Source organism: Bidens hawaiensis, unplaced genomic scaffold (genome assembly GCF_021521415.1).
Source record: "Bidens hawaiensis isolate Kalapana, Puna unplaced genomic scaffold, B.hawaiensis_p1.1 tig00027998_1, whole genome shotgun sequence".
Taxonomy (NCBI): domain Eukaryota; kingdom Viridiplantae; phylum Streptophyta; class Magnoliopsida; order Asterales; family Asteraceae; genus Bidens; species Bidens hawaiensis.
The window spans coordinates 180,989-204,391 of NW_027494540.1; the positions used below are offsets into that span (position 1 = coordinate 180,989).

The window sequence follows — 23,403 nt, forward strand, 5'->3', positions numbered from 1 at the left end:
TTTTGACCCAACCCAGTTTTAACCTATCACCCAGCCCAAGTTCATTATGGTGAAAACCCTGTTTTCACCATAACTATATTGACACGTTTTTATATCAACCCTTTTTTATCTGAATTTATTTTGCTTGAAACTTGTTTTGAACCAAGCCCCAACCCAAGTTCATTTTGGTCAAAACCATTTTCAACTAAACCAAATTGATATGTTTATATACCAGCCCGTTTGACTCGGATTTATTTTGCTCGAAACTTGTTTTGACCCATCGCTTAGCCCAAGTTCATTTCGGTCAAAACCCGTTTTCCCCTTAACCAAATTGAAAAGATTTTAGAACTTCCTATTTTGACCCGGATTTTTTTTGCTTGAAACTTGTTTTGACCCGAGCCCATTTTGAACCGTCGCCCAATCCAAGTTCATTTTGGTAAAACCCGTTTTTACCTTAACCAAATTCATAGTTTTTAAAACAGACCCGAACTATGTTTGCTCAGAACGTGTACCCATTTTGACCCAGACTAATTTTGCTCATAAGTCATTTCAACTTGGGTCTATTTTGGTTAGAACCCGTTTTCACCCGAACCAAATTTATACTTTTTTAAAACAACCCTTTCACCGGACTCATTTTGCTTGGAACTTGTTTGACCCAAAACCAACTCGACCTGACTCACCCGTTTTGTGAGGCTTATCACATAAGAACGCATCTCAAACGGGCCAGTTTCACAACAACCAAAAGAGATCTCAAACAACGATTCTAGCACTTATAACTATCAGTTGCAGATCTTTATTATCCTTTCAAGAAATGAAGCAGCAAAAAAGTTCCAAACACAAGGAAAATGGTACATCAAGGTTGTCATCGGGCTTCAAATCTGGGTGCTTGTGGTCCATGTTCCTTGAACACTGGGGTGTTTGGTAACATGCCTAGTCTTCAGCTTCACCACCTTTCTTCCCAGAGAATTTCTAAGCCTAGTTGCACAAAGCTGTACTTCTTCTGGAGTCGTGTTCATCACAGATACGACCCGTTCGTTTTTGTTCTCTGCATAGGTTAATCAAGCAAATAAATTTACAGTAATAAGCAAAAAAATAAATAAGGATGTTGACCACTGTTAAAAGAGTATGTATTCTTACTATATAATCCTTTCAAGTAAGGATGTTGACCACGGTTAAGCTCGGTAACCACCTCCAACTGAGGGTTGGCTTCCTTAAATGATGGCAATTCAGATTCCATAAAAGCCCTGCACATCAAATAAAAAACTGTTAAATTGATGTATACACGCGCGCACGCACACACATACACATACCTGACACCTCTACTACTTCCACCCCAGTTACAGTAGCTGACTATCAGCTTCTGAAGCTGCCAAACACCTCGTTGTGACATCTGTCAAAGATCAAGATTCAAGAATCAGACTGCTGAACTTTGAATTAAAATTTGATAAAAAGGGATATCCTTTGATTTACAATGTCATAGCCCCCATATGTAAGAAAATGTACGTAAAACTAGCGAAAGTAAGACGTTTATTTTAATGCATCATTATATCAAGAATGAGTGTACGAAAATACAAAACGGTACATGTAAACAGCTATCAAATTTACAATTTCAACAAAAACTTCCAAAAGACATACTACTTAAAAGAAAGCATCAAAAGATTATTGTTTCATGTATGTTTTGTTCACTGGGGCATTTTATCGAACACTTGGTGTGCAGTTTCAACACCATCAAATTAAGCAGATCAAATGTACCTAAATCCTAAAACAAACAAGATTCAAACAGACATGTAAACATAACCCTAAATTAACATGAAAAACTGAAGCAGATTACAAATGGAAAGCAGCAAAGCCCTTTGAAGATTAGAAGGAAGCGAAACCCAGATATCAAAATGTGAAGCTTAGGGTTACTTGAAGATGTAAACGTACAAGTCGGCTGCTACAGGAGAACACCGGGCTTGCAGAGATTTTGGGATGGATGGATGGATGAGTGTACAACAAAACCGGTTCGGGTTATAAGCCGAGTCCGGTTTATCAACCGGTGATACAAACTCGGTTTAGGAGAGAAAATGTTCTAACTAATAAATTGATTTCGTTCGGGTTATAAATCGGTTTTTTTACATCACTTCTAAGCATGATTTTGAAAGGAAAAAAATAGGCCGGGCAGGTTGGGTTTTCGTTACAAAATTAGACAAAAAAAATAAATAGATAAATATAGAGTAAACTGTTATTTTCATCTTAAATAGCATGTTCAGTTTCACCACTTTCTTCAAAGCCCAACCCCTGAAGTCTTATGTGTTGGCCTTTGGGGAGAAAATGCAAAGGTGAAGGAGTTGCTAAAAAAGTGGATATATCTATTTATTTACCTGAAAACGGGTGAATAAGTGGAGCATACAAATTGAAAAGTATATTTTTAAAATAAATTATTTTTATTTGTTAGTGATGGTATTTTGGTGATTTCACAATAACTTGACAGATAACAACTAACGAATTTAGTAAGTTGGATAGTAATGGCAAGAAAATTAAACCTTAGGAATAGCCAAACGCATAACATAAAAGAACAATATAATTGAATGAAAGTGACCAAACCAAATAAGTTAATGTATTGCCCTAATTGTTTCCTATGCGGCAAATTATGTAAACATCTTTCTTGTTATAGAGAGATAAAAATGTTTGAATATAATAATAAACATTTTAATAAGACGAGTTGGTGTTCAATATAAAAACTTGCCAGTTAAGCTATTGTTTTATTTAGAAAAAAGTGGATGCATGACAACCTTGGGGTAAATTTATAGTAATCTAATTTGAGGGCTTTAGTCAGGCAACTTTACAAATTAAAACTTATAAACTATGTAAAAATTTAAAAACCTGGCTTATTTACAACATGTCATACCGCCATTGAGAGGAAACATCAAGTGACATTTTGTTTGCTTTACTTACTATACTAATACTATCATTAAACTCAAGAATTCGAATGATTTCCTATAAGTTACATCAATAATTCGTCCCCGTATGCATAGACGGGGTCTGAGATGTCTGTATAGTTTCTAACTCAATAGCCACTTCATTCATTGTTGGCCTATACCTTCCCTTTAGGTTCAAGCACCTCAATGCAAGATTAGCAAGTGCCAAAAGGCCATTCCTGATGCCTTCCTTTACAACTGTTGCATCAAAAATAGACAAAACATGTCCTTCTTGCATTGCCAACATAAAGTATATAACCAAACTTTTATGCTCGTCAAATCTAGTTTGGGAAATTGGTTGTTCCCGGTTAATAGTTCAACTAAAACAACTCCGAAACTATAAACATCACTCTTTTTGGTAAATTGGCTAGAGCGATAGTACTCAGGATCTAAGTAGCCAAATGTACCTTTGACTGTGGTAGTCAAGTGAGTTTGATCTATTGATATGAATCTTGAAGGTTCCAAAATCAGAAACTTTAGCTCTGTATTTGTCATCCAAAAGTATATTGGTTGTTTTGATGTCTCTGTGGTATATTGAAATGGAAGTTGCTGAATGCAAGTAAGCTAGTGCTCCCGCAACTTCTGTAGCGATTTGTAATCTCATGTTTAAAGAAATTGGGAAATCGTTGGTTCCTTTGTGAAGATGATCATACAGAGTACCATTTGGAATGGACTCAGAAACCAGCAAAGGAACCTCCGTTTCTAAGCAACATCCCAATAATTTGATCACATTTCTATGATTGACTTGTGATAGACTAACAACTTCTTGATAAAGTGCTCTTTATTTTTGATTTCTTGACGGCTACAATCATTCCATCCGCCAACATCCCTTTCTAGACTGTACCTTGACCTCCACGGCCAAGAATTCTGTTATCATTAAAGTTGTCAGTGGCCTTCTCCAACTCACGCGACGTAAAAAGTATGGTTTTATTGACTAAAGATGGCTCCGCTTTTGTTGTTTTAAAAGTAATCCACCATTATGTTTAAAGAACCTCTTTCTTTGTCTCCCATATTTTCTTTTCTTGATCTCTTTGTACAATACATAGATGGTTGCCACAAGAAAAACGACATCATGTTTATGCTAACACCTATATGAGAAGCCCAACAAAAAAAAGTTCTTAACTAAGTAGTTTTGAGAGAAATTTGGATTTATCTTCATATATTTCTTACTAAAACGCACATTAAGAAATGGTAAAAAGATATCAAAAGGTAAAAAATGATGCGGAAAAGAAAAAGGGAAAAAAAACACATACTATTGGTGTAGAATTTATCAGTCTTAGTATTTGGGTTTATATCTATAAGAATGTAATAATGGCCCCCATTCGTTTAGATCGGCCCGTAAATATTAAATTAACTCTTTTAAAAGACACGTATATTCAAATTTGATAATTTTAAACTACATGTGAATTCTCATTTGTAAAATCAGAATTTGAATTCAGCATATGTTTTGTCAAAAATTATCGAAGCAATAATTGAGAAATTCCGTTAAGTGAGATAGAGTTTTCTTCAACAGTGAGGTAAGTAATATAGTAAACAAGTACGGTAAAAGTAAAGGTGAACACAACGATATAGCGAGGAAAAACCTTAGATCCTTGTGAGGATCCTCGAAAAAAAACATTGTGAGGGGAAAAATTATCCCCTGCCTCAATTTATTAATGTAAAGTAGGTTACAGCTCAAGAACTGGTTGTGAACAATAACTAGAGTACGAGTGTCGTGTAGTGGGTCTGTGGGTGGAAAGATGTATCCTACAACATTCACAATAGCCTCCTTATATAGAAAGAGAAAATAACAAGTCCTACAAATCCAGGAACCCTAGCCGCCATGATCATTTTGACAACTTTGTCTTCATCCCACTTGTATTTCAGCTGTTTCTACGAGCTTTTAGGTAGAATGAGTCAAGCTAGCCGTTATAGGCTGTTATACTTTTGAGTAACCTGCAAGCATAACGTAAATAACACAAGTCAAGTCGGTTAGTTCAGGATCCTGCAGCTAGACAGGAATCTAAGCTATCAGGATATTCGTCAGGATAACGTTGGGGATAAAATGACCCCTAACAATTGTCCCCAAAAAATATTACAGCTGTCACACACTATTTCACAGCTGTTATATTTTTTCTAGTTAATCCTAAATTTGAATTTTGACGGCTTGAAGAGACTTGATAGGACTTGGTGCAACTTCCGAGATAATCCAACCGCCACTCCTTCCAGCTTCCCGAACTAGAGCTTCTACTTCCCGAAAGAGGAAGACTAGTGAGGCCTTGGGATCTATTGTTGACTCACTCAACTTCGAAGGCGCCGAGTCACTCCTTTGCTAGGTGAGGAACCGCAATGCTCTTTTATCAAAGAGTTAACATTGTATTAATTGTACCTTTTTATTGTAGTCCATCAGCACTTGACCAAGGTTCATCATGCTGCTCTCAAAGAGATCGAGACTCATAAGCTAAAGGTGGATGATCTCAACAGGATAGCCGAGGATAAGTCTCTTTATATTGAGAACATGGCCAAGGAATTTGAGCAGCTGAAGCGGGATCATGCTGACCTAAAGGCCACTCATGATAAGGAGCTGGATAACTTCAAGACACAACTTAGGATGCATGCTGCACATTCCATTTGCTGTGCTAGGATCAAATTGATGGAGGAAGTTAGGAAGCCTGGTTTCGATGTGTTGAAATAACGAGTGAAACTAGTATCATTTTAAAAAGATATTCGAACTCATTAATTATTAAAAAATTAGTAATCAATATTTTTTTATAAAATCTAAAAAGTTTTAAAATAACTACAAAATTAATAATAAACATTATAAATGAACCGATAATAATTGATATATAGATTATAAAAAAACCTAATAACCAATTAACATTTTTAAACATAATACCTAAATAAAATTTAAATAAAAGTTGCAATTGAAAATGAGTTTTTATTAAGTCATGATTGAAAATGTTATGAGTCATTTTCAAAACATGAAAGCGCGTAGAGAACAATTATAATAATATATTTTTTTTATATAATTTGACTTTGTATTATTGATTGTTGATTATGTGTTTTTGTTATGATAGTGATATTGCATTTATCTATCTGACCGACATAACCTGACCCATCCGGGTCCGAAAATTTGGCATCGGAAAAATCGAGTACCAAAAAATCCCGAATCCTTAGGAAAAAAATGTTTGGTTCCGACAGTGGGTGTAGTGTAGTGATATGCTATGTTGGTGAACTTGTTTAAAACATATAACGGATTCTTGTGTGCTTATAAATAATAAAAGGGGAAACAAAAGATGTTTTTATTTTTATATTTTGTAAAAGTTATGCATAAAAGCTTTTGGAGTACCATTGACCACATCTTGTTTTTTTTCAATAATCTCATCATAGGAATCTTTGTTGAGAATGATCCAATATATCAAACATATGCTATATTAAAACATATACAGGGATAAAAATATGGGTAATTTCTAATAGTGATTTGATGTATTCAAACCTCGTTGCCCCCCTTGCGAGTTTAAAAGTTTTGTCAGATTCTCTTTAAACTCGCTGCCCCTCATTGCGAGTTTATAATTTGTGGTTAAAACTCGCAGCCCCCCTCCCCCCCCCCCCCGTGATTTATCCAGTTTTACAAAAAATAAAATAAACCACCTACAAATACAAATGGGTCTTTAAACCACCTAGAATTACAAAAAATTCATTACTTTCTGTTCATGACGCAGTGGCCGGTGGTGGTGAAGAACGTGAACGGTGAGGTTTTTGGACGTCGTCTATGGAACCAGATCTAGAAAATTAAAGCTCACGCCATGGAGTTGACGAAGATTGATGAGGCGTCGTGTCTCCGGCGAGTCTACTCTGGCTACTGTGGTGGTTAGCGGTTACAATCAGGCGAAGATTAAGATGAAGTTTTCTCTGGCGAGTCTGCTCCAGCCGTTTGGGTGGTTAGCCATTGCAATTCATCTGGTACAGGTGATTGTGGCGGGGGTGGTGACGATGGTGGATGTGTAGATGTAGAAGAGGAAGATGCCATTGCAGAAATCCGATGGTGGGGGTTGGAGAAGGTGAGGATGTGAGAAGTAAGTTGGTTTTTTGAGATTAGGGTTTTAATTTGAGATGGATAAAAATGCCCTCCTTCTTAGCCTTCTTAGTAAAATTAAACTTCTTATTTGAACTCAACCCATCTTTATATATAATGACCGACGGCTATCGGTTTGATTTTTGCTTGTTTGCTAACAAGCAAGCGACTTATTCTATTTGTATACTATGCGAACACGAGTAAAGGAATACTAGCTCAATTTATAATTACATATGAATAATAAAAGCTATAATTTTTATTTAGGCAAATTGGAAATAAATAATCTCATATTTTGTGTGTTGGCCGATAATAATCTTACCTTTAATAATCTCTGCCAACGGTCCAACCTTTAGACTATGTTCTCTCAATGGACCCCATTAAAAAACACCTAACGTCGTTAAGTGGTTTTCCGAATTTTAAACCGATGTTTTAGGGCTTTTGATCGGAAAAAGATACGATCGACTAATGTAAAACTTATCTCGAGAGGTGATTCAAATGACTTGGTTTTTGTTAATTTCAAACATCCGAATTGAAACACGGTGTGGTCGTTTGGATCAGTGTTTCGAGATAAGTTTTACATCGGTCGACTAGTATCCTTTTTCCGATTAGAAGCCCTAAAACATCGGTTAGAAATTTGGAAAAAAAAAATTTAACAACGCTAAGTGTTTTTAACAGATCCATTAAGAGATAAATAGTCGAAAGGTTGGATTGTTGGCAGGGATTTTTAAACATGGATTTATTATCGCCCAGTGCACAAAATGTGAGATTATTTATTTTCAATTTGCCTTTTATCTATAACTAATAGTGGATAAAAACATTAAAAAACAATTATAAAGAAGAAGATTATCTATAACTAATAGTGGATAAAAACATTAAAAAAAACAAATAATAATAATAATAATAATAATAATAATAATAATAGTTATGCAACTATTATAACAGGTTTGTATAAATTATATAAATAGTCCTTATATATAAAATGCTTGAATTTTTCTTCTATTTAATTAGTATAGATAGTGTTAAAACCATCGACTGAAATGATTGTAGAATTTAAACTTTTGGCCATGATATTTAAAACATTAACTTTTGCACGAAAGGGTGAGCAGCATACCAAGCCTCATAGACCTAAAATGTATTTTACTATAAAATAAATCATAGGTAAAGCTACCTAGAATAATTTGCTTTCTTGACAAATAAAACTGACTTTGCTAGCTAAGCCATCAACTTCATTTACTAAGTTATACAAACAATGACCTCCACCATCCTCACACCGAGTACACTTTGTATATATGTCTGGAGACATACAATACAAGAAGAGAAAGTCCAATATCAAAACACCAATACACACAAGAACACTAGAGCGAAAACCAAAATGATAAAATAAACACTTACAGTACGTCGCATCCATCATTTATATATGGGTTCCCTTCTATTGCCAAAGAAGAATCATGCTGGCATGACCATGAGTACATTGGAGAACTATCACCCACATCCACTTCGACTATAGACGTAAAAGTACAACAACCTATATTCACATTCTCTCTATATGACAGTGTCCACATAAGTGATACCGGATAAGAGTTCTCCCTTCCAATATAAAACCTTTCTTCAAAGTATGAATTCTTATCGGAGGAGTCTTTTGCGTAAAACCAAGGGCACGCATGGTGTCGTCTTCCGATCCGCATGGAGTTTTCGCGTGAAACCAAGTGCATGATGTTGTCTTCCGACCTCAAGCTATAGGTTTTTCAACCCCCATGATGTCGTCTTTTGACCCGCATGGTGGTTTAATGAAACCAAGAGTATGGTGTCGTGTTCCGACTTCATACTATATGATTTTTGACCCGCATGGGGTCGTCTTCCGGCCCACATGGGGTTTCCAAGTGAAACCAAGGGCATGGTGTCGTCTTCCAACACGCATGGTGGTTTCGGCGTGGAACCAAGGGTATGGTGGCGGAAACTCTTATATGGTCCGCGAGGACTGGTTATGGTCCACTTGAGGGTGTAAATAAACCTCGGTGGCCGGAGTGCGGGTGGCGTATCCTTTCCTTTCCCGCCGAAAAACTCTTCTACAAGTTAAAAAAATTTTTACAAATCACCACAAACTAAATTTGAGCCACATTTCTTGTCTTGGGAATTGATTGCTTCTTACCCAAAAATAAAGCAAACATTTACATCACTCTGACAATGTGTTTATCAAATCTGGCCACAAAAGACAAAGGACTCCCATACCTCTACAACGCGCGTGGAGAGCACGTGATTTGTACCATCAAATTTATGAAATCAGTTTGACGATTTGCCGACCTCCTAGAAACCAGTTAGATCTGAAAGGATCAGATCCGTATAAACGTAGATCTGGGGATACGGCCGGAATACCAAACGTTACAGCTGTTCAATCGAACTCAGATCTGAATAAATCATAACCGAATCTCGTGTGTATTATCGGAAAAATCCAGTTAAAACCAACATAAATACGGAGGCTTGACCGTCCGAATCATGTAGTTTTTCTTTTTTTTTCCCTTCCAGATTTGGATTTTTCTAGAGAGAAAAATCATAGATCTAGAATAACTGAAGAACAGATCTGAGAACTGAGGCGAAAATCAAAGTGTGGTTCGTTGCCGGTCCCACGGATGGCGCCAATGAAGAAACACGGAATGGATCTGACCTGATCTATATCGATGTTCCCCGATCTTCGAGATGAACGAACCACGACTTCGTCTTCTTCGCCGGTTGCTCGAGATTTGCCATGGAAATAAGGGGGATGTAGAGGTGACTGCTAAGAGTTTCCTCTTGTTTACAGACACAAAAATGTATATGGAGGCCAAGTGTCCCAGAAGGGATCCCCCAAATAAAAGGTAAAGACCCCTTATATAGGAACTCCATGGCTACCATCATAAAACCCTAACCGTATTGGGCCAGGCCCTGTTAGGGGTTACCTCCACAACCCCTCCAGCCCATTGGGCATTGGTTAGTAAAAAATAATAGTATAACAAATATAATATAAAGCACAATAAGTAGAAGGTCGCCGGGTATTTAGGACCCTACCTCCACACAAATCTATTTTGGGTTATGGAAAAGAAGAAGGGCTTCCACCAAGATCCATGTTGTTGATGTTACTACAATCAGATTTGACTGGCATATGTACAGTGGCAACTTGATTTGGTAAGTCAATACTCAAAACTTGGAGCTGGTTAAGTGCAGAGAAGAGATAAGGAGTGAAGGAGTTGCAATCAACGATGAACCATTTGCTGACAGAACAATTTGCTTCGATTCCAAAAGGGTATGGAATCTTGACATACCTGCACATATCATCGCAACCCTCCTTGGCGTATCTTAGAGCCACTAATGATGTGTCTATTGCTGACGCTCTTAAAGAAAGCAAGAGGATTAAAGTGTAAACCTGCAAAACTTATTCATCTTTATTAAGAACAAATTAAGATTTGACGCGATAAATTGTAAAGAGGTTAGTCCTTATAAAGTATAATGGTCCGTGTGAATTGTGATTTGAGGAACATACTATGAAACACTTCACCTTGGATGGTGTACGTATAAACTTTGAATAAAAATTAAAAATGCAAACACATGTTCAAAGGCACAAATATTTTTACTAAATAAATCATTTATGAGTAGGTACACACTTGTTTTTTCTTTTTAAACGATTTGACTTAATTTTATATCAAACTAGGGGTAACACCCCCCCCCCCTCCCCCCTTTTTCAAACCGTTAACAAAAGTTACATACTCTTAAAATCATTGATTGAAAATGTTAATTAATTTATTTCATATATATTACCTTGTTAAACATACGTGAAATAAGAAGAATCCTAGTGTCAAAAATTCAGACAACAACAAACTAACAACATTTCAAGATAAGAAAAAAGAGCATATAAAGTTCCTTACTATTTGATGACCCGGGCCCACCTGTACAAACATAGATTATCACGATCCATCGAATGCATATGAAAATGGAGAATTAAAGTTGATTTAGCATCAAAAGGTTTTATACTAAATTACTTCCATGCATGCATGAGTTTGAAGTATGTATGCATATAAAACTAACCATAACAATTGAGTTATCCAAAAATTTTCAACACATTCAAATAAATACGAAACTAAAACATCATATTACTATAACTTATCCAAAAAACAAAAAAAAAAAAATCTCATCTTATCACCCAATTTTTTCACAATCTCTATACCATCTCCATTCTTAACAAATTAGTAGTAAATGTCAAAATTTATGCTTTGTATCAAATTTATAACACTACTATACCAACAATGTTGTCTTACCCAGTGACGGATCCATGATTTTTTTTCAATGGGTACACTGTTTTTAAATGCTCTAATTTTATATGATCGGTCATAAAAAATTTCGGGTCGACTCAACAGTTCGGGTCGATTCAACGATTCAACGGTTCGGGTCGGGTTCACTGTTCGTCTAATTTCATCTTTTTGACTTGGATGATAAGATGAAATTAGTTTCCTTTCCGAAGGATCCCATGGAAGATCATCCAAATATATTCTTGAGGGTTGTTTACTAGTTGAAGATGATAATTGAATGTTTGTTGGTTCACTTGAGAAATATCTTTTAATATTCATAATGCCTACAAATCAAATTTACACATAACTAATTGCCTAATTCAATTAAAAATTTTCAAAGAACCATCCTTTGTAATTCTAATTTCAATAAATAAACGAAAATACTTGAAGCAAAACATGAAAATAATTAAATATCTTACCAGTTACCCTGAAGATTGAAGTGAAGCATTGAAGCTGTGAAGGGAGGGTCGCGGCACAGCCAGCAGAGGCAGAGGGGTAGAGGCGGAAAACGGTGACGGAGTCACGGAGATAGAGTTTGATGGTGGGCCGGCGCCAGTCACCGATTACTGCTGTTAGGGTTTGAAGGGGTAGGCCATGGGAGCTGTTGTTAGCGATGTGGGTAAAAAATAAAAACCCTGGCTTAGTTAACTGGTAAAAAAAAAGAATAAAGCAAATGGCTATAAAAGAAATAAAAACTAAATCTTGTTCTTAATGGGATTCGAACCCGGGTTTACCCAACTAAAAGGAGGGATGTTTACCGTCAGAGCTAGGCTGTAGAATGCTAATGGATTCACTTTCAAAATTTATATGGGTTCACTATCATAATATATAGATATTCTATATAAATTTCAAAACTCAGTGGATTCCCGTGACACCGTAACTTGCATGTAAATCTGCCCCTGGTCTTACCAAAGTGAGCCTTAAAACATCTGACTTAAGAACTTCCATGGTTCCATGAACACTTTCCAAGCTTTCTAATGGAGTTTCTTTCAACATTGTCAAAGCAGAAAACCAAACTTGCTCACAATCACTGTTCACTGCCACCATAGAGGACCATATAGCCGCCGAAAACAGTAGCTCGGAAAACATTTGAGTTTCGACAATCAGCAAACCACAACATCAATCGAAACCCAACAACGATAAACGACGGTTCCGGTGGTACTCTGCCACCACCACGCAAGCACCGTAAACCACCACACCACCGCCACTAACGGTTTGACACAACCACCAATGGTTCCCGATCGAAACCAGACAATGTCTACCACCATTCCACCGCCACCAAGGGTTCCTAAGAGCATTCTTATCCGGTTCTCTATCTTTATCTCTATAATTATACTAAAAAACACTGCATTTATCTCTTTTGTTTAATTAAATAATATTTTTTTGTACTTTATTCATCATAGTTTTCTATCTCCACCCTATAATTTACAAAAAAATCACTATCCTTTCCCCAAATTTACAAAAAATCATTACCTTTTCTCTCTCCACCCTATAATTTACCCTATCATTTACAAACTCCCCTCACAAACATTTAGGGAACTGGATGAGAATGCTCAAATTGAACCCGGGTAATGACAGACGGTCGACCCATGGTTGGCCACTCCGCCATGGAGTGCTTTTTAATTTGTTTTAGTGTAAAGATACCTAAATGATGCATCATATCAATCATGATTTATATTTTGATGTCACAGGCGATAGTTTAATATTTCAATCTTAGATGAAATTTTAAGAACTCAAAAGACGAATTAAATGATTGGATTTGGATCATACGAAATCATTACCTATGGACTTGTATGTCGATGACGAAATTGCAGGTCGGGTTAAATGGAACCAGGCAACGATAAATCCGTCCACCGAACCACCACACCACCGTCACAGGCAGTGATACTAAACAAGAACAGATGTGTGGAAGAGGTGAGCACCAAACCCACTAAAGAGTACAAAACCCTATGCATGGCAGTAAAGCCTTAAACCAACTACACCAATGACAACAACGTACAACAATTACTGCATAGGTTATAGTACACAAAGCAACAACCCTTCCGAAATTGTAATATTATAAATTGCCCACTTACCCGTCTTTTGTTAATTTATAAATATATAACTTTTGTCATTGTGTTTGAAAACGCTTATATCTAAATATAATGACAAAAAAGTTGATTAAAAACGTTTTTGAAGTAATAATAATGATCGTCTTATCAACCTTTAGATTATTCTTTCAATTTTCAGCATGTGTCATTTGAGAGACTTGAACTCAAGACCTCTCAATTCTATAGTGTTTTAAAGCTTTGTTTTTGTCGGTTGGTCACCAACCCTGATCCTAACATATTGTTGTAACTTGTAACGGCAAAGCCTGACATATTTTATTATTATATGCATATGAAATTACTTTTATTTGGCTTATTTTAGGTTCGTTAAAAACATAATCGGATTTAGAACGGTATAAGATAATGATAGTAATCAAAACCAAAAGACGTAATGATTTATAGTTTTAGAAGAGTAAATATATTGATCATATCCACTACTCGTTAGTTTTTCTTGCAAACAATGCAAATATTAGATGACTTGACTGACATGAAATTTACTTATTGATTCAAAGTATAATGTCATACTGCACATTATAAGCATGTCACACAATACAACATTCTTAACGCTTCATTGGTTCATGTTGAATCGTCCTCATCTTATCAACATGACGTTAATGCAATAAAGTTTAAAACTAATAACCGTGTTCCATGCGAAATTAAGATACACACATCAGTCACATTGTATACATTCATAGATCATATCCACAATGACGTTGCAAATAGTTGTCCCTTAAGGGGACCACTTAATGTCACTATTAAGAAGGTTTCTTCATGACATTTTCGAGCCCACCTATGATAATGAATAGTAATGTCTTCTTGGGATAACTTAATTTCAATGTTCACGTTGTTATGGCTTAATTCTAGGTTGGTTTGTTGTTTTGGGGTTTTACCCATTTCTCGGTTCTGCCGTTCATTCAAACAACTCTTTCCTTTGAATTGATATATGTGGCTCATATTACAATAGTATATCACGGTTTTTAAAAATATCGTCCAAATAACAAATTGTTTGACACTCGTAGTGAAGTTGGTTTGACACCCAAGAAGCACCCATGCCGTCTCCACATTGCTACAGTGGGGTGTTTTCCTCTTTTTTTTTTCTCTGGCTACGTTTGTAGCAACGACGTTGTGGAGAAGAAGGGGCAAAAGGGGGTTGGTCAAAGGACCAACCATATCTCTTCTTTTACTTTCATGTTTTGTTTGCTTTATTTGAAATTTTGAACAATAATTAGTAATTACAAGAGCCTGTAGCCACTGCACATAAAAGAAAAAAAAACCTTCGTGATATGTGGCGTCGACATTGCATGAAAAATGAGCGTTTTTAGCCCTCACTACAAGCTCGCATTTATATACATTTATCAACTTTTGTATACTGACACGAGGTCGAAGACTCATGCAAAAATAAACCAAATACACTAATTAGATAGTGGCAAATGGGTGTCGAACACGAAGAGTTTATGGAATATGTGTTACCCAGTAGCTATAACAGAAAACAAAACTTAAACTAAAATTATATAAAAGTAAATTCAGATTTGATTGTTTGTTTTTTTTAGATTAACTAAATTAAAATAAAACACTTGCAAAACAACTATTGAGATTTGTAAACAAATTAAACGAAAGTGATCATCTTAGATTTCAGGTTTAAATCAACACTAATATTCATGCTTACTAGAATGAACCACCTAGACATAGTTCATGTTTGTTCACTTGTTTGTGATAAAAAGGGAACTAAGTACTTGGATTAACAAAATGCAAGGTTGTTACCCGATAATCAATTGACTAATGTTTAACCCTAATTCTTCCCATGATATCTCAATTGCCAATGACACCAAGAATGTATGGTTTAAGTCATGATCAAACACAAGGAACAATTTACAAACAATTAACCAAACACCATAACAACTCACAAAGATTGCAAAGTCATTATTCTAGAATTCAAAGCATAACATAATGTATCAATTAAACCCTACATCCAAGATGATCACCAAGAGGGATTAGCCACTCATGGTTTGAGAAATCATCATGATATCAATTGAATGAAACATCAAATGAATTAAAATGCACAAAACAATGATTACCAATTACCAAATATTGTTCTTTCCTCCCAGAATTCGTCCTCCCAAGTTTCTTGATCAATAGATAATGAAAAAGTTAGCCAAAACGGCCAATTAAAGCCAAATTTAGTTAGTTGTTACGATCGGACCGTAGGCCACGGTCCTGACCTTCTTCCATGGTACGGTGTAATCTGTTTGTTTTGCTTCAGATGGACCGTGAACTACGGTATGGACCGTGGTTCACGGTATGAACCGTGGGCCACGGTGGGGCTGGCTCCCGATTTTCTTGATTTTTTCATAATCTTCTCATTCCAGCTCCTTTTTCTTCACCGTTTTCGCCTATGGTCTTGTAACGCCGTCCTTTAGCTTTTTAAACCTACAATCACATGATATAGTGTAGTAACCCAAGTCCTTGAAATTAAACATAAACGCACATTATTTAACTGAAATTACTACACTTAAGGGTGACTCTATGATCCACCCGTCACATCCCCACACTTACACATTGCTTGCCCTCAAGCAACACTTAAACCACAATTGCTTTCAAAACACACCACCAAACAAACCGCAAGATCGACTCAGTTAAGGTCCCAAGTCCTACCCTATTCCCACATAATTAGAGGTTTGCACTAGCTTACTTGATATTATATTTTAAAACATAGAATTCTAGTCAACCTTAACATGCTTTCGATCGTTACTCATACATAACACACCGTCACTCATTAACTCATTTATCGGTGATCATTCCAAATATCACAATCATACTCGATTCTCCTCGCATACGCTTGTGCCACCGTCAAATCTCCACCTACTCGTGCTTCACCACAAACTCAAATCAAGAGGTCTTAAATGGGTTGTAATGGGGCTAGGTGTAAGGGTATGGAATGGGGAATATTGAAAGTGGCTCAAGTGATCCGACCCGGCTTGTTACATCAAAATTAAAATAAACAAAAAAACACACTATTATATACACGACTTGTATCATCAACTCGATACACATGACTTTAAACATTGCTTCAACTTTTTTTTTTAATAATAACTTGCATAAACACTTAAGTACTACTCTCTATTGATTAGAATCAAAACAACTACAATTACAAAGAACCTATCAAGCCAGATCGTCTCACAAATACATCGGGGTTAATTAAATAGGAACAATAAGCCCAAATATGTTTACTAAATGAACCAATCCCCCCGTCCCTCTCATTACCCACGCTCATATATGTAATTCAATAGGCCCAGCCCCCAAAACCCGCACTCACACTCATCCGAGATGAGGTTTTAATCTAAGTGCCTCAATCACTTTTGCATTTATGCTAAGCTAAGGTCTCGAAATGCATTGATGGCACAAGTCCTAACGGAGAATTACCAATTCGTCACCGCTCTTTGTTTTTCCAAATACCTAAGTGACAGTGGGCATGTTATGTGATTTGATAAACCGAAAGCATGCTAACCTTGCCTAGAATACTACTCAACCACATTTTTAACATAGCTAAGCAAATTTGATTTGGGGAAATTATGACCATGAAAGGGAACCAAAACTTTGCCCCGCCAATCTTACCACTTTCTAGTGTTTTTCTTTCAATTGTCCTTTTTTTATAATTTAACGAAAAATTTCCCATCCCACACTTGGGATACATTGTCCCTAATGTATGGTTTTTAGGAAATAAAACACACAAACACCACCAATTGTCATAACCATAACATTCTCCTCCCAACCCCCCAAATACACAAAACATAGCATAAAAACACCAATATACACAAAATATACAAAACAAAGTGCACCTGGTATGATGAAGTCCAATCAGTAGTAGGGCGGTTGTGGCGGCCCGAAAATGGAGGTCATAAAGTCCGAAAATTCACCAAAGTTAAAAGCTCCACTTCCGCCGCTGCTGCCCTCTCCCGATGATGGTGGTGGTGGTGCCATCGACTGCATCGGGTCCATCCATATGGAGTGATGCAATGGAGGCTCGGGATATTGCACAGAGCAGTCGTATGGAGGCAAAGATGTGTAGTCCACACTTGGTGGATCTAGGATGACCTCTTCACCAGCGTGCCACTGTTCGTGCATTCTTCTGTTCCTGTCGTCCATATATCGCATGTTTGATTCGTGCTCGCGCGCATTGGTATGAGCACGGTTCCACATCTCGTTACGGTAGTGTCTTTGTTTCTCGGCTCGTTCATGGTAAGCACCCATGAAAGTTTGGTGGTCGAAAAGTGCCCGGGATTCCTCCGACCAACTGTCAAAAGTGGAGGGCCAATGTCTCTCCACCACCTCATTTATCGAACCCATGTGGGCCCAATTGTCTCCATATGAGGCATATCCCAAAGGATAGTCACAACCCCTTTGTTGGGACCCACTACCACCAACATTAACATCGCCAACTACCTCCATGTCTTCATCGTCACTTCCTTCTTCGATTATTTCCTCCACTGCTTCATTCACCTCTCGTTCAACATCCTCCCTTAACACTCGCCACTTCACATTACCGTTCTTCAATTGATGGTACCGTTCGTTTTTTGTATAAATCCAACCCGGGCCTAATGAATCCAACTTATGTTCCGAAAAAACCGTCTTCAACCCAATTGCGCCTGCTGGAATGGCGCCATGCAACTTCAGTATCGCCGTGATCAACTAGCAGTGAGGGATCAACTTTCTCTTGTTGCTTTCTCTACTCGTCCATATATTGAGCATGGCTAAGTAGCGAAAGGAGATTCTCGGCTTGCCACTCATTAAAGCGGCCAAAACGGGCATGTCACTGTTTCTTACCACCAAAATGTCACTCCGACGGGGTACCACATTGGAGAGACATATGGTCATCAACAGTTGAGCTTCAATCCTCAATTCCCTTCTTTTAAAGTTCGAACCCGTAATTCTACCCCCCGCCAATACCGACGATAATATATTATACCATTGCGGATTTTTTTCGGGATGGTCAAACAAATCCCTGACCGATGGGTAGACGTACGAGTTGGCTGGCTTGCTATCAAACTGGGCAATTTGATTGAGTGTCTTGAAAGACATCTCCACCGTTGTTCCACCCACAGTACCGATCAACTTCATCTCTGAACCCTTCCTAAACGGTGGGCACCTCAAAGTAGATACCCACTACTCAATCTCCCTGTCATATAACACCGTGCTCTCTCCATCGTAACACTGGAGAGCAGCTTCCCAACCTAATGCTTCGAATTTGTCAAACAAGCCAAACGCTTCAAACCCTGAGTCGGTCACATCCTTCTCACACATGAACCCTTCCGACCTTTCTCTTATGGTACTCATCTTATCCTTGAACAACTCAGGTTGCCATTCTAAAGCATAACTCGATAATACCCCACCTCTCCAGTCGGGTCTTGGGATCTCTACTTGCACATGCTCTTGCTCTTCCTGCAACCGTTGTCTTTTGGCTTGGGCGGCCCGACCACTTGTAGATGCCGCCTTTCCTTTTCCCTTGTCCGAATTCCATCTATACACACAAACCACCAAAAACAAACCAAATTAATTCAATATGTCCATCCCCACACTTGCTCGTTACCATAGTTATGGATAACCAACTCGTTATATAATTAACCAATGTCACAAAACTTCAATAAACACTTAATTTTTCAACTTTTCCATGAAAAATCACCAATTTCAAGCATCTATTTCTTATCCACAAGTACAATTTGTACCCATTATCACTAACAAGCAAGTGGGTTTACACAAATCAACACTACCCTAACAATTTTTGCAATGTATTCAAAGAATTGACAAAGACATACCTTGGTTGATGCTTAGGATGATAAACAAGTAATTTTTGACAAGCAAACAAGAAAAATCTTTAAAAGAGATGGAAGAAAGAGATGGTGAAATTAGGGTTTTAGAGAGGAGTGTTTGAAGAAGGATAACTGGTTGGTGAATTTTATGGCTGAGAATGGATGTAAAACAATTTTAAAATTCCTTTTTAACCTTTAAAATCCGTCAAATCATAGTAGGGGGAGCTGCACCATGGGCCACGGTGGTAACCATGGTCCACGGTTGACCATGTCAACGACTTATGCAATGTGAACTGTGGGCCACGGTGGGAACCGTGGTTCACGGTTATGTTGAACCAAAACGAAAAGAGAGGACCGTACCATGGTGAATGCTTGAACTGTGGGCTACATTGGTTTGACCGTGGGACACGGTTTACACCGTGGTCCACGGTGTATGCAATTTTTTTTAACCAAACAACGTATTGACAAAATCACACTAACAATCAAAAATTACCCTACCCCTCATGAAAAACCCGAGTTGTCCTCAACACGGTGAAGAAATTCCTAAGAACTTCCCCACACTTGGTTCGAACATACTCGCATGAGGAAGGTAATTTTTAGAAAAATAAACATTTAACAAAAACTATCTACACTATACAACATACCTGAGCGTTTCCTTTATGAAATGGATCCATCCGGTGAGTTTAGAAGGAAACTCACCTTATCTTTGTCAATCATGTTCAAATCCTTTCCTTCCAAATAAGGTTTGAGGCGATGTCCGTTCACAACTTGCTTAACTTGACTTTGCATGTCTTCAATCTCCACATCACCAAACCTCCCCACTCTTGAACTTAACCGGTGCGATTGGAACACGTGTAGATCTTCGTAAGTTAATTTCTGGTTCGTCAAGTGCTGCTGTCGCTAAACCAGTTGCTGCTGTGTCGCTAAAGAGGTTGCTGAGTTGCTGGAATTAGAGACCAGAGTATCAGAATCTGTCACTAAAGGTGCTGATGGGCTGTCTGAATTAGCGACAGAAGCTGTCACTGATTCTGTTTCTGAATCTTGCGACGAAGCTGAATTTCGTCGCTAATGCTGTTGCTTCTCATAGGCTCAGTTACAACTTGCCCAACTCCGGTATCAATAACCCCGTTCCAATAAACCCAAAATAAACCCGGTGCTAGCTCCATTTCTTCATTGGTTTGACCCGAATTAGACCAAACCCACGTCTTCTTCTAGTCAAAAACCACACCACGAGCTATCACAGCCTTCTGGGTATTCAGATCGAACAACCAGTAAGCTTTGGATCCGGTCTCGACTCCGATATGCACTAAACTCCTCGAACGATCATCGAGCCTTTTCAAGTGAGTACCCACTATTTTTGCATATGCCACACAACCAAATACTTTAAGATGAGCAATATTCGGTTTCTTTTGTTTTAGCATCTCGTATGGCGTCTTCTCCTTTAGGGCACGAGTAGGAATCCAATTCTTGATGTAAGTTGCATGTCAGATTGCCTCACCCCATAAGTAATTCGGAACGCCCATTTCTTTTAACATACTTCGTGTCATCTCCAATAAGGTTCGATTCCGTCTTTCAACCACCCCATTTTGTTGAGGTGTGTATGGTGCCGTTAGATGTCTTTGAATGCCTTCCATGTCAGAAAACTGGTTGAACTCATGTGAGGTAAACTCACCACCTCGGTCGGTACGAAACGTATTGATCTTTTTCCCGACATCACTTTCAACCAATTCCTTAAACTTCTTGAAAGCTTCCAACACCTCATCTTTAGCCTTCAACAAATATGTCCAAACAAATCGTGAGTAATCATCGATTAAAACAAACATGTACCCGTTACCCGCTATTGTTGGAGGGGTAATCGGTCCACAAAAATCACCGTGCACAAGTTCTAGGGCTTGATTCGCCCTAAACACCGCCGAATTAGGAAAGGATTGCCTCGTTTGATTCCCGACCAAACAAGATTCACACAACTTGTTTTAATGGGTAACGCCACACATTCCTTCAACCATCTCCCTCCTAGCCATTAGCTTTATCGACTCAAAGTTCAAGTGACCAAGCCTAGCATGTCACAACCAACTTGTTTCTTCAATTCAGCTAAGTAAACAAACCGGTTTACCAATCTTCAATTGTATCCGGTATAGCCGATTAGAGGAACGAGTCACCTTCATCAATAACCTACCTTGCCCATCATGCATCGTAAGGTAGTTATCTTTGATATGAATATCACACCCGTGTTCTGAGGCTTGACCGAGACCAATAATATTGCTTCGAAGACTCGGTATAAAATAAAAATCCGTAAGCAAACGATGTTCACCACTTTTAAGTCTCAAATAAAATCGACCCCTTACCGCTTATATCAACATAAGAGTCATCACCAAACTTAACCTTTCTCGTGATACTATTGTTAAGTTCAGAAAAGAAAGACTTGTTACTCGTCATGTGGTTACTTGCACCGTTGTCTAGGTACCAATCATCACCATCTTTTGACTCGTAATTTCCGGGTATAACATTCTTTTCTTTCAAGAACACCGTTTCTGAACACTCTTCATCATAAACAAAGCAGGATCCCTTGTCTCGGATACTTCGGCTAACTTTGCTTCCCCTTGAACTTTTTGTTTTCGGTTGGGCCACTTGTGGACAAAGTGTCCAAACTCATCACATTGATAACATTGAACCTTTGAGAGGTCCCGGGTTTTGCCCTTATGTTCACGGTTTTCCCGGTTCATGGCGTTTTCTTGATGACTGCCGTTTTGACCCGACCTGCGACTACCTCGTCCTCGCCTTCCTCCACGTCTACGTCCTCCATGAGTGGACTCACGATCATTGTACCGACTACTTGAGGATTCGGACTTTTAAAACATAAGCTTACCTTGGGTTTCGGAATGCATGTCTTCTTCCCGAATCCGCTCCTCGTATGCTTTAAACATCCCACCACGTCTTCAAACCCAACGGTTTTGAGATCGAAAGTTTGTTCAAGAGAGGCAACAATTTGAATAAACTTTCTTCGGGGTAAACTTGAATGGAACTTCTTGACCTTCTTAGTTTCCTCGATCATCTCTCTTAAACCGCCGCCTTTGACGCCGTACACGAGAGTTTCGCCACAAACTCGTCAATGCTCTCCGTCTCTTTCATTCTCATACCATCAAACTCGTTCATGAGAGTTTGCAATCTTGCCTCCTTAACCCGATCAGCCCCCAGATTATGCGTCTTAATCACGTTACAAATCTCCTTGGCCGACTCAAGATTACCCACTTGCATGATTGTCGCTTCCGGGATCGATTGATAAATCAACGCAATCGCGATGTTGTTTTTATCGTCATCAGTTGCACCCGGATCAATGGTATCCCAAACCTTATGCACATTCAAGAGTAACTTCATTCGAATAGCACATACCGTGTAATTGGTAGAGGTAAGCATGGGACTTTGGAATGCATTCGGGTTCCCGCTCGTGTTCATTGTTTCTTTATCACCCATCGTTCTTCGTCGAACTCTAACCGCGAAAATAAGTCGATCGAACTTTGTTGTACCAAAGAAAAAAATAATAACGAAAATAACACCAACTTTTATTATTATTTTCTCTTTTCGAACTCCTGTCGAAAAATAGTCATAATGGAGATCAAGATTTGTTGGGCTACAAACTCAAACAACAAATACAATCTGCTTGAATTTTCCGAGTCGGCAGCAAAGGAAACAAAGGCAAATATTACCTTTTGATTTTATTCTTCTAGCCAACCAATCAAGGAGCTTCCTATTCAAATTCTCTTTGAATAGTGGTAAATCTCTTTGGCGTTATTGAATTTTACAACACAGCACCTCCTTCACACGATCGATATCTTCAGATCTGGGTCTTCTAGCTCTGATACCAATTCAAGAACGAATTATTAACGGAAACACAAACGAGCACACAATATTTAGGGTAAACCTCACGCATTATTATACTCAAGAAACTAGATCAAAACTTGAATACAATAATCCCTCTCATGATACCATAACCCTAGCATGACTATGTATTTACAAGGAGATCCTAACTTGGCTAACAAGTAAAGCCTAAATATAAAAGCCCAATTGTAACCCTATAAACCCATTACATTATTAATGAATTCCATAGGCCCAATAGGTCTAACCCGATCACCTACACGTTATGGGCTTAATAAGATGGAAATTACCAACAGAGCAGGGCTGGCTCGTAGGCCAGCAAAAACAAGT

The 23,403-nt window shown here is 37.9% G+C and overlaps 1 protein-coding gene and 1 pseudogene across 1 annotated transcript; both read right to left on the reverse strand.

Moving 5' to 3' along the window:
* Nucleotides 1–725: 725 nt before the first annotated feature.
* On the reverse strand, nucleotides 726–1,463 carry LOC143576130 (large ribosomal subunit protein mL43-like). The gene is made up of 3 exons (XM_077060304.1): nucleotides 1,290–1,463; nucleotides 1,117–1,223; nucleotides 726–1,024 (listed from the first exon to the last, which is right to left on the reverse strand). The coding sequence occupies exons 1-3, from the start codon at nucleotides 1,367–1,369 to the stop codon at nucleotides 852–854; spliced, it is 360 nt and encodes a 119-aa protein (XP_076916419.1). The 5' UTR covers nucleotides 1,370–1,463; the 3' UTR covers nucleotides 726–851.
* A 1,507-nt stretch (nucleotides 1,464–2,970) lies between these two features.
* Nucleotides 2,971–3,543, reverse strand: LOC143576119 (wall-associated receptor kinase-like 22 pseudogene; annotated as a pseudogene).
* Between the last annotated feature and the right edge of the window lie 19,860 nt (nucleotides 3,544–23,403).